Source organism: Labrus mixtus, chromosome 4 (genome assembly GCF_963584025.1).
Source record: "Labrus mixtus chromosome 4, fLabMix1.1, whole genome shotgun sequence".
Lineage (NCBI taxonomy): Eukaryota > Metazoa > Chordata > Actinopteri > Labriformes > Labridae > Labrus > Labrus mixtus.
This window is the reverse complement of record NC_083615.1, coordinates 25,836,257-25,850,075: the sequence shown is the minus strand read 5'-3', so window position 1 is coordinate 25,850,075 and position 13,819 is coordinate 25,836,257. Positions and strand designations below refer to the sequence as shown.

The 13,819-nt window shown below is 45.9% G+C and overlaps 1 protein-coding gene across 1 annotated transcript; it reads right to left on the bottom strand.

Annotated features, from left to right (window-relative positions):
• Positions 1–955: 955 nt before the first annotated feature.
• On the bottom strand, positions 956–13,581 carry panx2 (pannexin 2). The gene is made up of 6 exons (XM_061036628.1): positions 13,466–13,581; positions 9,578–10,239; positions 5,477–6,591; positions 4,430–4,565; positions 3,348–3,533; positions 956–3,002 (listed from the first exon to the last, which is right to left on the bottom strand). Exons 2-6 carry the CDS (start codon positions 9,804–9,806, stop codon positions 2,686–2,688), a joined length of 1,983 nt encoding a protein of 660 aa, XP_060892611.1. The 5' UTR covers positions 9,807–10,239; positions 13,466–13,581; the 3' UTR covers positions 956–2,685.
• Between the last annotated feature and the right edge of the window lie 238 nt (positions 13,582–13,819).

Below are 13,819 nucleotides of genomic sequence, written 5' to 3'. Positions count from 1 at the left end.
GGAAAACTCAGGGGGGTCTCATTTCATTTAAAGAGACACACACACACCAAAACGGAGCGTTCTGAGAGAGCTGGTTTATACAGGGTCACAAACCTCCTATGGTGCTTGATTCATGTTATATTTTGACCAAAGCACAGCACAGATGTTTCATTTAGACCACAGGGAATTGTTTGAAAAGGTGGAGAAGGGGGATAATATGTCCTCTTTAATATACTCATCTGGCATGACTTATTGTTAAAAGTTTGCCTGCTTGCTACAGCTAATAGAAGCATATACTAAAATGTGCACCTACAAAAAATAAATGATAAAAAATATGAACAAAATATATATATTACTGTATATTTGTGTTAGTGTTTCTTAGCTTTCTCCTATTTTTGGCTGCCCTGAAATGTCACAAATTGGCAACTTGGGTATCACCGAATTTTTGAAATTTCTCACTCGTGATTGCAATTATGGAGGGACTGTGTGCTCATAACTCGTTAAAACGCTAAATACGATATTTTCGAGCAGCTCATGAAGGATGCACTAGACAAGTTCACGTAAACGCCTCCTGGGGTCAGAGGTCAGAGCAACAACTGGGACAGTTTGGTGCCCTACCTCCCGAGTTGACGTCATCACACAGAAACGTAAAAAGTGATTGTTGGCTTGACGGACAAAACATTCACGCCGTGCATATTATTGATATGTTTTTGTGACAAATGTAGGCTATGATTTCGAAATAGATTTTAGTTTTATATGTCTGTTGCTGCCCTAGACAAAAACACATTATCCTTTTATTTCATCTGTATTATTTTCAAATTACGATTTAAAGCTTGATCGTGAACACACCACAGTCGGTATGAGGACCACAGCATGGGAACTCCGAGCAGCACGTGAATGCAGTGAATGCTATGACGAAACTGGCAGCCGCAGTGCATTCTGGTACATGGAGTCAGTGATCGCTTGGAGACGCATATTTGTTTGTAAAGTAAGTGTTTTTATTTTTTTTTCCTCGTAGTAACATTTCACATAGTACAACCAAAGTCATCTAGACCCTTTTCTCCAGTGTTATACTAACATTTAGACTTCTGGGTAAATAAAACATTGTAATAAGCAGAGCTGTGTTAACAACCAGTCACTCGTGCTACGAGTCTTAAAGTGCTTTTGGATGCATTTAGTGTGCTTGAGTAATCTAATATGGGACTACAGACCCACCCTGCTTCCTGACAACAAGATAAATCATTTCCTTTAATTTAGGATAACGGGAAGCTTTAGTGGGTAAATTGCTGCTTCCCATGACAAGTCTTAGAGTCTGTGTTTACTGAATGCCCAAAGAGAAGTGATTCTCGACAGTAGATGTCACATTAGAGTGTTTCTTTATTGATGTTTCTGTAGTCATGTGCTAAGAAAAGTAAGCTTATGATTTGTTGCCATCCCCTTGTGCAATCACTAACATACCTTTATGCTTGTTTTTACTTTAAATACTAACTACCTTCTGATTCCTTCAGGGCTGATGTTAGCACACAGGAAGTGCAGAATAAGGACAGAAATGTCTCTTGTTGTGGGGGACAGACGATGACAAACAAAACCTACATTTCTGTTGTGAACCTTTTCCTCCGTTTGGAAAGATATCAAACTGACTCATTCACTTCAGCTCACAGAGAAGAAGCCAGCAGAACTCTATAACGTCACATCCTTTCTCGGTGAGTCCAGCTCGAGTCATCTGTTTTGTTAAAGTCTTTCAAGGGGTGAACACCCTCATCACTGCCCTTCACAACATGTCGTAGGAGTCTGGTGCCTGTTAAACAAATCTGGCAGTTTCTCTGAGCAAGCGTGTCGTCACACATCGCCTCACGCTGCCAAAGTTTCAGCGAAGAGTCTGTTTGCTGTTTTTCTTTTATATAAAATTCCAATTTGCCTACTTTTTAATGACGTGCAAATATAAAGGAGTCAGGTTCTGATACACATTGTGAAATGGCCATTATGAAGCCATGAGAGACGCGTGTTATATTTCCAACGCCCCACAAACACTGACTCATATACAGTGTCTATAAATGTTTAGCCTTCTGTGGAAGATGATGCCTTAAGCGCATACATTATTGCCACAAACATGTTGTGATCATTTGCATATTACTTGTGCAGACCTAAACAACTGTATTGCGTGAGCTACCTTTCTACTCAGCTAGTGGGGTAAAGGGACTAAGCGTTATCATATGTGTTTAAAATACATGGCGGTGAAGAAGCGATGCAGTCCTCTGTGCATCGATAAGGTGTGTGCCGTTCTTTGAAGAGCTCACTCAGCTCTCAGTGCTGCTCTTTCTCTCGTTAGACCTTTGAGATGTACCTGTAGCACCCTGTTGAAATGTATCACTGCTGGTTTCATTGGAGGGTGTTTAGCCGTACACAGACATCCTGAGACATGTACCTGACATCACTTCCTGCAGTCATACTTTCATTTTTAAGTACATAAACATTTCTGCCTTACCCTCTCCTAATAATTGATCTATCTAAAAAAAAAAAAAAAAAAAAGTCATTTTGCTTTTTACATCAACCCAAGTTTTTTTTTTTCACTGTCCATCTTCCGCTCATCAGTGCGACTCCACCACCTATCACAGAAGGTTATTCAAAGAGCAGAGGGGGTCAAAGGAGGTGGTGACATGTGCGACGTGTCGGTGCTAAAGGAATCTCCGTCAGCGCTCCTCTCCTTCAACACTCCCCGGCAGCGATGAGCTCCCCGGGTCTCTCTGCCAGCCTGTCTCGTCGGGTTTCTTCGCCCTCGTCTTCCTCGAACAGCGTGTGGTGTATGCTCAGCAGCTGGTGGGTGGGGGCTATGGTCAGGGGTGGAGGCTGAGACTCAGGGTTTTCCACCGTCTGGAGGAGAGGCTCAGGAGGGGAGGACTTGGGGCTGAGGGCGTCTTCACTGGAGGGAGGGTTCGGGCTCACGCCGTTCACGTAAGTCGTGGTGGGCAGGGTCATCCTAGAAAAGGCAGCGTTGGTCGATTCCGGAGAACATACTTTAGTTTCTGAGGAGAAAAGGAGGAAATAGCAGACAAGCAGACGGGAAAAAGAGAGTGTTAAAAGAAAGCACTGAAGGCAGTTTGTAGTCTTGAAAAACGCCCTCTGTACTATTTTTCAAAGGTCAGCAGTTACTGCAGTCAAGCTTGTCATTGGGCAGCCTAACAAGCTAACAAATGAACATACTTCCTGTTCAGACCAAGCTGTGGTCGCATGCGTGCACACGGGAAAGTTGGATGAGATGGCATGCTTCATGTCTGACAGCCTGTAGCTTTTAAATTGCTTTTAAAAGTATCTGACCAAAAAGTGAAATGACGAGAAAGAGAAAATAGATAAGAGGAGACCAGGCTCACCTGTGATTGCACCTGAAACATGAACAATGGTGTGGGTGCCTTCAAGGTACACCGCATCCAGGTTGTGCTCTACAGGCAGAGGTTCTGTGGCTGTAACCTCCACTTTGGGCTTCCGGATGGTCAGCATGTACGGGTGGACGTCCAGAGAGAAGTTGCGAGTGTGTTTCTTCTCCATCCCACTGATGTCTACGGTTCAAAATGAAAAGACCGCTTTAAAGGGAGGAAGGACATTGGAGCACAAAGACAGATCATCTATCCAAAGGTTTCTTCCGATTTCAACATCCAGTCTCACGCCTACAGATTCTGCATTTTTATACACAATCTGTAAATAGGGATTATATTTTCTGCCAAATACACAACACAGGGTAATTGTTGTATCTCTGTTTTCTCTACACTAAGTCAGTAGAAATGTTTGTTGCAGTTTGTAAACACAACATTCAAACTGGGCCCCTCCTCCTGGGCTCATCTCCCCCAGAAGCTCACCCTCACTGCAGGACATAGGGTGTATGTTTACTGCTTGTACCTACACTGCAAGCTAACACACGATAGCACAAGCTAACCGCCGGTGTTTGTCACCTGCCTGTCCAACAGGAAGCAGACCAACTCCACGTCCACGAGTAAAAGACAACACAAGGTTCACCCTCGTTTTAGAACGAGCTTTATCCACTTGGTGTTTCTCCTCACTGTGATTATATTTTCTCTTTGCTGCTACAACCACATCTGTTTGTTTGAATGGCGTCCAATCTCTGAATTGTATCCACTTCCTAAACTCACCTGCTGCGCTGTCATTGGCTGGAGGAAACACACCAGCTCCCCACCCAGAAACGTCCCGAGTCAACCAGAACAAACCAGAACAGTAAAATCCAGTCAGAGGACAGAGTCTCTGCAGACACAGTCACCACCACACATTTACGGAGGCCCAGAAGGGACAATGGAGCAGCGTCACTTTAGGAGAAGTCTGTATTTTATTATTTTTTTTATTTTTAAGGAACAATCTGTGGACTCTGACTGGATTAGAGCAACTTTAAATGTTAATGTTCTTCTTAACATGTCCCAGACTGACTGTTCATATTACGTCTTACCTTTTGTCGCAGGATGTTGTGTGCTTTTGCTGTCCAGAAGAGGAGCGATGAAGTTGTCCGTCCCCGTCTTCCGTCTGAGCTGTTTGGGTTTTTCAGGCTTGGTGTTACTTTCCAGACGGGTCATAGTGAGAGGTTCCTTTACATGGACAGAGACACAAACGGGCCGTTAAATCAGAGCTTTAACTGGAGTTCAGAGAGTCAAACATGTAGCATTCAAAGCAGAATAAAAGTACTCCACATTACAGATGTCCTTAATGAATACCGGCTGCTGTGTCTCCAAACAACTGACGGCTTCACTGAACACTTACAGTCCAAGTTAAAGGTGCAATATGTGACTTTCTGAATAAATATTAAGCAAAAACCAAATATACGCCATGCAAATATATTGTGGGGTAATGACCTCCTAAAAATAGAGTGAAGTCAAACTCTCTCTGGGTTTGTTGTTTTCAGCTCTGTGTTCACACTGACGGGACGGTGCTTCCTTCAGCTTGTTCACTCAGAGGCTCAAACATTTTTCATATGTTGTTGTTTCTCCACGTTTATACCTCCCTCTTTCACCATTAGTCCTGTCGCCATGTGAACGGCGAGAGTTTGGACCCGCCCACTCAGGGAAGCGTTGTCGTTGCAAGACTACGACTGAAGGAGAACCACCAGACTTTCCAAACTGACAGAAGAACAAACGAATCAACTTTGAGACGCATTTCTTTACTGAAATTTGATATCAGAATCTTGTTCTCAGATGTTAATTAGCACTCGTCTGCTGCTGTCTGTTCCCTCACAGAACCCTGCTAGTGAAGAAGTGTGGAGACTACGTGGGGAGGGGGAGCTGAGGGACGAAGGAGGTGTGTCTGGAGAGCATTGTAGTGATCTGAAAATCTGCTCTGAAAGTGTCAGAGTAAGCCTTTAAATGAACTGCTGTGAGAGCTTTTGTTAAGAACATTATTCTGTCTCTTCAGGGTCAGCTCGTGAAGCGTTTTCCTTCTGATGCTAAACTGAATGTTCATGAATACCAACAGGAGACATGGACATTAAACGCTCATTGATTACCTTGAACGGCTGAGGGAGAGGGTTGGAGCTCGGGATCCATTTCATCTTTTTACGAGGCCGTTTGATGACCAGCGGCTCCCCTGCCATCTCTCCCACTCCGAGGTCACTGGGGTCCATATTGGGATCGAGTGTCTGTATCCCAGAATCCCTCACAGTGGGTGTAGCGTCGTGGTTGGACTGAGCGAGCGCTGCCAGCAGCTGCCTGACCACGTTGTCGTACATGAGGTCGCTCTCGTTGGTGATGAAGTCCAGCCGGTTGAGCGACTTGATGTGGTCTCTGTTTTCGTTGCAGAACATGGCCAGGATGTTGATGTCACAGAACTGAGACTTCTGCCAGCGTCGCCGAGTTTTTATACCCACTTTATGCAGCTTGTCGAACACAAAGTTGGACTTCCGCACCACAAACAGGTGCAGCAAATTTAGGAGGATGATGAGGTTCATGGTGCAGAGCAGAGCGAGGTCTACTGCTGCCATGATGCGCTGCAGCTGCACAGCAGACAGCTTACAGTTCACCTTTAACTTTAGCTCTACATAGCTGCTAATGTCCGGAGGCTCACCTAGAGCACAGGTGAACTCATTCTGCCTCTGGCGGGCGTAGTAGGCGCTCAGGTAGGAAATGGGGATGGAGCTGAGGCAGATAATGGCCAGGTGGCGTGCGAGGTAAATCTTAGCCAGAAAGTTACTTTGTCCTCGTCTCTCCAAATATTTCTCAAACAGGTTCTGCTCGGGGCTCTTCTCCTTCTCTGCGTTCTCGATGATCTCCCTCCGCTCTCGCTCAGTTATGCCAGGTCCTTTGGATTGGATCTGCTTCTCGATCTTTGGGGCTCGGCCCTCAGCGGCTCGATGATAGCAGTTATCAATCTCTTGAAGCAGGAAATTGAGCTCTGAAGTGAGCCGTGTGGAGGCGAGGAACTCCCAGCCCAGAGCAGGAATGTACATGATCCCAGCGAAGGCCAGCAGGGCGTACGGCAGGAACTTGTGTTCAAACAGTGAAGGCCAAAGGTGAGACTCCACTCCAGGTACGGCGTCCCGCAGCTCTGTCCAGCAGTAGCCCCGTGCATACAGCGCTTGGTCTCTGGTGAAGTTGTGTGGTGTGTAACAGTAAATGGACTCCTCTGAGGAAAATAGAGAAAGAAAGAATCAGCACAAAATGTTCTCATTTTTCATTTGTTGTCACGATACCAGAACTTTAAACGACTATTCAATACCAGTTACAATCAAACTATGCCTTTTCATTCCCACAGCAACAACAATATAAGTCCTAGGCCCCCAATATTTAGAAATGTCTTATTTTTAATTTCCCAAAATTGTAAACGAACTCCTGCACACTGTCTAAACAGAACAAAGACATTGGCAACATTTCAGTACCGATAGACGGTAATCACAGCCACAGGCAGCGAGAAAAAGAGTCTCAGGTGAACGGGAACAGGGAATCAGGAATCAAAGGAAGCCACACAGTTTTTAACCGTGTGTGTGTCTGTGTTTGTAGGTCCTGTCGTGTTTTGTGTCATGTTTTTCATATATATATACGAGCTTGTTTTTACCTAAATGGATGGATGGTAAATGGACTTGAGCTTGTAAAGCGCTTTTCTAGTCTTCTGACTACTCAAAGTGCTTTTACACCGCAGGTCACACCTACACATTCACACACTGATGGTAGAGGCTGCTGTGTAGTGAGACCATCAGAAGTAACTAATCCATTCATTTACATTCATACGCCGCAGACGAAGCAATGGTGCTCAATTCAGGGTTGAGTGTCTTAGCTAGGGGATCGAACCCTCGACCCTCTGGTTGAGAGACAACGACTCTACCAACTGAGCCACAGCCGCCCCTAGAGTGTCATCATTTCAGAAGCACGGCATCGCAGGAGCTCCACATAAACACACAGTCAGACATGCACGCACACACAGCGCTACGCTCCCTCGCTGGCTAAGCTGATCCCGTCTCCCCCGCCCTGTGACACCTCTGTTACTACCTCTGAAGACGGTACAGAGGGGGGATCACTTCATTGTGATGAAGCATTACGCCTCCGCAACATTCAGATTGAAGGCGTAGTGCCAAAGGGGCGTAAATATCCCGGCTTGAGACAGGGCTATTGAGACACACTGTGCAAGTTGAGAGAAAACAACATGAACTAACTCATCACAGGAAAATGGAGTAAAATAAAATATTTTGCTGCATCCTTGCATCGGGATTCTCTGCAGCATCGTGCAGAAGACGTTTTAAAAAACATGACTTCATTGGCTTTGCAACTTTCACTGGATGTTTCCAGATTTTCTAGGACATATCTTGCATCTCTCTGATCTGGGTATCCTTCTATCTGTACCGTATCTCATCATTCATCTGTGTGTCTCTGATAATGATCACACAGCTTTGTGCAATGATAGGAGTGTGTGCCTGGCTCAGGTACACTCCTCTGTGCACAGGAAATCCGAGTGGATCAGGGTGGCATCAAGTCCACCTTTAACCTTTGGAACTGAGTGCAGTGACAGCTGATATTCTGAAGGTTCCACTGCTGTCTCTGTGAGCATGTTGTCTTCCATATTCCCTATGATGAGGACAATACGACATTACACGTTGCAGTCAGCGAGGGCAGAATGCTTCCCTTGCTCTGAGTCATCTGAAATAATTCAACAATTCCCAGAGTGTCGTTAAAAAGCTCAGCAGCAGTGAGGGAATACCTCCGAGCTCATGTTAACACCCACATCTCTCTGCTGCTGCTAAAGTTGAACACTCAGTCGCAGATGGTTCATGCTGCTCTGCAGAGAGTCTGACTCAGCAGTGAAATACCATCTTTCCCGTCCATCGCTTCCACTCTGCCTTCTTACCAGACACCTTCCTCTTTCTTCCCCCCTCCTACAATCTATCCCCTCAAATCTCCAGACACTCTGCAGTCTTTCTGGCTCTTTTCTGGCACTCTCTGTTGATGCTCCGAGCCTAATCTCCTAAAGTTTCGGCTTATCATTGTTTCTTACGAGAGGCTCTGCATGGCTTACTCAGGACAAAATGGGTTTAACTGAATCACATTCTTGTTGGAGACTTTTGGTGACTCTTTTGTAGCTTTAAGAGAAGCAACATCATTTGCTATCTTCTTGCACAAACTGTTCCTGGTCATAAGTGATGTAAGAGGAATCAGGTGCTGAATAACTTTTAAATAATCCAGTTAAATGGATACTTCACCCATTAGCATTAATCTTTGTATCATTAGAAACCTGGTAGTATTTTTGAATGGTCGTGCATCCCGCCCTCATTTATGGGAAATCTTTGTATTTCTAAGTCTGAAAAGGAGCTTCCAGTGACGCAAAATGATGATTTTTGCGTCACAGGAAGCTGTTGTTGTTAGCGGGGTGAAACTACAATGCTAGTTCCTCATATTTTCGACCACTGAAGCTACAGACCAATCACAGATCAGTGGGTGGGAACTCACTCCCAGAATCTAAACTTAATGTCTGCCATATTGCTAACAGGCTCTATGGAGAAAGCTGATAATGGCGAGCGGCGAGACGGCTGCTGCCGACAGGCCAGTCTTGTGTTTTGGCTGCTGCCGCCGGGGCCACTGCTGCCTGTCGGCGGCGGTGAGGATGAGGAGCCGGGGCCGGCTCGAGCTGGGGCGGACTGGTAGTGTCGGTGCTCTCACTGTTTGTCTATGGACACAGACATAGAGTCTGTTTTCTGCCAGGAATTTCCAAGATCAATTCTGGAAGAAATCTCTGAATCAGTTGAGGAAATGGTCTTATGTGTTGAAGTAAACATGTCTGTAAATGTTTTTATTACTATATTTTTACTGCTATACTGTATATTTTGGAGAAACTGTAATGATCGAATTTCCCTCTGGGATTAATAAAGTATTTCTGATTCTGAACTAGAGGACCTTAGTGGGAGTGGCCTGCGGTGCTGTGCATTCTGGGATTTGGTGTCTTTCATCAACATGAGCCAAAAATACACTTTCTGCCTTTTCTTGGCCAAGAAGGCACCAACTTCAAAATGTATTTCACATTTCTACTACATATATGACCCAATGTCAATACAGATTCATGTTTCAACCGGTGAAGTATCCCTTTAACTGTGGGGGTGAGCCCACTCTAGTGGCACAAGTCTCACCTGCAAAGTTCCTGGTGAAGACGAGGGTGACGAGCAGGATGGGGATGATGACCGTCCCGATTGTGACGACACGATCGAAGGGCAGCTCCAGTTTGAGCTGCACCATGAGGCCCGCCAGAGCGCCGCCCCTCTCGTCCTGGGAGGAGCCGGGCAGGATCAGCTCCTTCAGCTTCTCGCCAGCGAGCAGAGCTGTGGCCATGTCTAAGTTTTGATCGAGGATGTTCTGCATCCGGAACACAAAGAGCGAACGCTACAACCTCCCTCAGGGTCGTAGGGGAGAGCTGACCCTCCCTACTGCTGCTGCTGCTGCTGCTGCTGTGTTCAAACACACACACAGAAAGGTTTGGCAGGCTTCAGCCTCTGTCACCACACGTGGTTAAGAAAGCGGTCATACTGTGCGGTCTGACTTCTTCAGAGCTTTGAGGTTTCTACGGTTTCTCACAGCTTTGCTCCTGCAGAACGGACATAATGTTCAGACACACACTCCTGGCTCGCTCTCCTCTGTGTTGCGCCCCATCTCCACAGTGCCTGGCTCCAGTCCACACACACTCTGAGGTGGGATGAGGGATGAGCTCAGGTTAGGAGTCGTCCCTGTGATCCCTGAGGAGACCGATCGCTGGCTGAAGACTCTTCAGTCAGACAAAGCTCTGACTCACCTTTTCCTGCAAGAAAGATAACCAGTTAGAGCAGGACAGCTCGTGCATTTTTGAAGAAGTCGGTTGAGTACAGACATAGCACCTAACTGTACATGGCATGGGGGGGGGGGGGTCAGGGGAAGGACAGACTGCCCCTGAAATCCTCCTGAGTGACAGTTTCTGCCCGTGTATGTAGTTCTTCTGACAAAAATCTCATCTTTGTGTCTTTAAACGTTTAAAAGTCACTTGGGGCGTCCGTAGCCTAGTGGTTAGTGCGCGTGCCCCATGTACGGAGGCTATAGTCCTCCAAGTGGGCAGCCCAGGTTTGAATCTGACCTGTGGCTCCTTTCCTGCATGTGATTCCCCACTCTCTCTCTCTCTCTCTCTCCACTTTCTGACACTATCCCCAGTCCAGTCTCTACAATAAGGGCATAAAAAAACCTTCAAATCTTTGAAATAGAAAAGGTTAAAAAAGTCTGTTTCACACACGCTGCAGCAGTGAATCAAGCATTTAGAACATTTATGTAGAAATAATCAATCTTTCTGCTGCTGGTCCCGTTAGTTTTTGTAGGTCACACAGAGGCATTCATAATTATTTCAGCATGTTTTCAAAACCTGCTAAAAACTCCTCACAGCAGCTTCTTTGTCTTTGCCTACGTTGTCGTCTCTTTTGTTGTGGGTCTTCGTCTCCCTGTCACCTTTTCCTCATCATTCCTGTGCAGCACTTTCTCCTCACAATAAAGGAAAACAGGAACAATTAGGTAAAGAGGGCCCTTCTGAGATTACGTGTACATTAAGAGCCGTGATGTGTGTGTTTTTTTTGTTTTTTTTTTATCCCCTCAGCTCCCTGTGTAGTGCAGTCAGGACTAATCCTCCCTCTGACCACTGGAGTGTGTGAGAGTGTTCAGACCTGAGAGCGGCTTCTTGCCTTTGATCCAGCAAGGACACTAAAGGGTACATTTATTCCCTGAAGAGTATTCTTACCTTTAATTTTTACAAACTGAATTTAGTGATTTTCACAAATGTTCTATTCATCTTTAAACACTTATTCTTGGACTTGGACCCTGCATTTCTCTAACCCTTGACTTCTTGAGGTCTTAGGAACAGCATGTTCACACACGAGGGAGTCAGGTGAACACACACTCCTGTCGGTGTGATGTCATGTGCATTAAGAGTGTGTGCATGAGTCAGTGTGTGTGTGAGAGAGATTGATGTATGCAACCGACGTGTTTGTGCCGCTGCACGCTCGTTTCACATGAAGGTTATGTGAATGTCCTTCGAGAGGGCTGAGCATACATCACCCCCTCATCCTCTTTATCACACACTTCTCTTTCTTTCACTGTTACTCCTCCTGTCCCTCTCTCTTCTTTCCCCCTCAATAAAAACCCAGTGACGAACGGAAACGATGAAATCTTTCAAACCGAATCCTCACAGTCCAGAGCTGCAAATCATCCTGAATGAGTTGGGAGAGCACAGGGGGAAATCAGAGCTCGGGGTAATGTTCACAATATGTGGCCCACGATAACGATAACCTCAGGATACAGCGATTCAGTAATGGTTGATATATTGCTAAACAATCGTATAAAGATACATCACGACATCTGACTAAATAGAGGTCATTAAGGGCAGGATTAATGTGTCTATAAAGTATTATTACAGTTTCAGTTTCACTTCTTTTCACGCTTCATCTCTTAACTTCTCTCCACTGCGGTCCGACATCATCCAGCTGTCTTCTTTTTTTTTATTCTTTAACTCCGTTGTCACTTCTTCTTGGGTTATTAAAGCATCAATCTGTAACTTTTCCACCGTAAAATGATAGTTTTAAAGTCGATCTATTAGAACAATAACTCTCAACAAATGGTAAATGGACTTGAGCTTATAAAGTGCTTTTCTAGTCTTCCGACTACTCAAAGCACTTTTACACTGCAGGTCACACCAACACATTCACACACTGATGGTAGAGGTCACTATGTAGTATCATCCATCAGAAATAACTAATCCCACTCATACACCGCCACCGAAGCAGCGGCAGCAATTCAGGGTTAAGTGTCTTCCCCAAGGACACATCGGACATGTTGCTCAGCTGGGACACTTCTTATAGCCTATTAAAATATTGATATTTAGTACCTGAGTATGACACGAGGCAGGATGACCAAATGTGGTTGTAAAGCCATTTTGTCCGAGCCCTAATCAGTGCTCTATGACTTGCAGAGGAGATCTCTTTGAAATAAAGTCAGAGACCCATATTCAAGGCTGCTTATGTTAATGCTGATGTCATCCAGGAGACCTTTATGTCCCTTGTGGGGTACCATAACATACAAAACACATGACACTGCCTGGTGACATCAGAGCAACTTTATCCCCGATCATCAAACACTGTCTCGAGGTAGAGGGGAAATAAAGTTTGCATAATTCAAATTTAAAGGGGCAGTGTTGCATTAAAGCGGCTCAGTGTGAGGCTGCACTGCTGTCTGTGAGCTGCTGGCTCGGCTCCAGTCCAGCAGATAATGCCTTCAGTCCGGCTCTGTTTCCAGTGCTCAGAGAGGGAATCCCACAGTCTTTGGCTGCCACAGCATCCCGCAGGCTCTGACCAGAACAGACGGGTACAAAGAGATGGAGCTGAGCTGCTGGACCACAGCTGGACGAGTGAAGCCCTGAACGTTGAGTGTGAACACAATGACTGCTGAAGAGGGGAAAACTTTTATATCTCACACTAGTTCCTCCGAGAACAAATCTGACCACCACAGCAGACTAATTATAATGTTAGGAAGTATAAAGTTTCAAACAAAGATTGAAATGAAGAACCACCTAAAGCATCTTGACTCTTTTCTGACTTCTCACTGTCAGCGAGTCCTTCTGGGAACACAGCAGGGACATTTCATCAGGGTGAGGAGATCATTTTGTCCTAGTTGTCTCCTGTTGAGCTGGGATGCTCCTCTCTGCTGACAGCTTCTGAGAGTGCAGGACTGTGGGAGAATCACAGCCAGGAGGAGCACTCTTCCACATTACGGAGAGCTACAGCTGCCTGCAGACGACGAGACGTTTCAGCACCTGAGCGGCGGATAGCTCCCGAATAGCCAGCTGCAAAACATCAAGAGCAGCGACTGCGTGTGTCTGTGAGTGTCTCTGAGTGTGAGAGAGACTCCAAGATGCTCCATACCTGCAACAGCCGCCTACCTGTCCACACCGGAGGGACTGCCGCGCTCTCCCGAGACATGTGCATGCAGAGGAGAAATATTAAAAACCCACTCACCATGTCTGGCTGCCTCTGCCGGAGCGGTAAGGGTTAATCTGCAGTGCGGGCGAGCAGCTACAGCATGTATCCGAGGAGCACACCGGTTTGTTCCGCCTTCCCCCCCCCCCCTCTGCTCCCCTCCCCTCCAACCTTCTCCGCCTCCCCCCGCCCTGCCTCTTCCTCAGAAACAAGGGATGAGATAACACATTAAGATTCTCTCCCTCATCACATCACCTCTCTCTCTCTCTCTCTCTCTCTCTCCTTCGCGCGCTGCAACGGATACACGCAGACTAACGATTCAGCAGGGCAGGCGGTGTTTAAGCAGATATGCGCAGAAACGCGGCATCTTTCTTTATTCTTTAATCCTTTTTA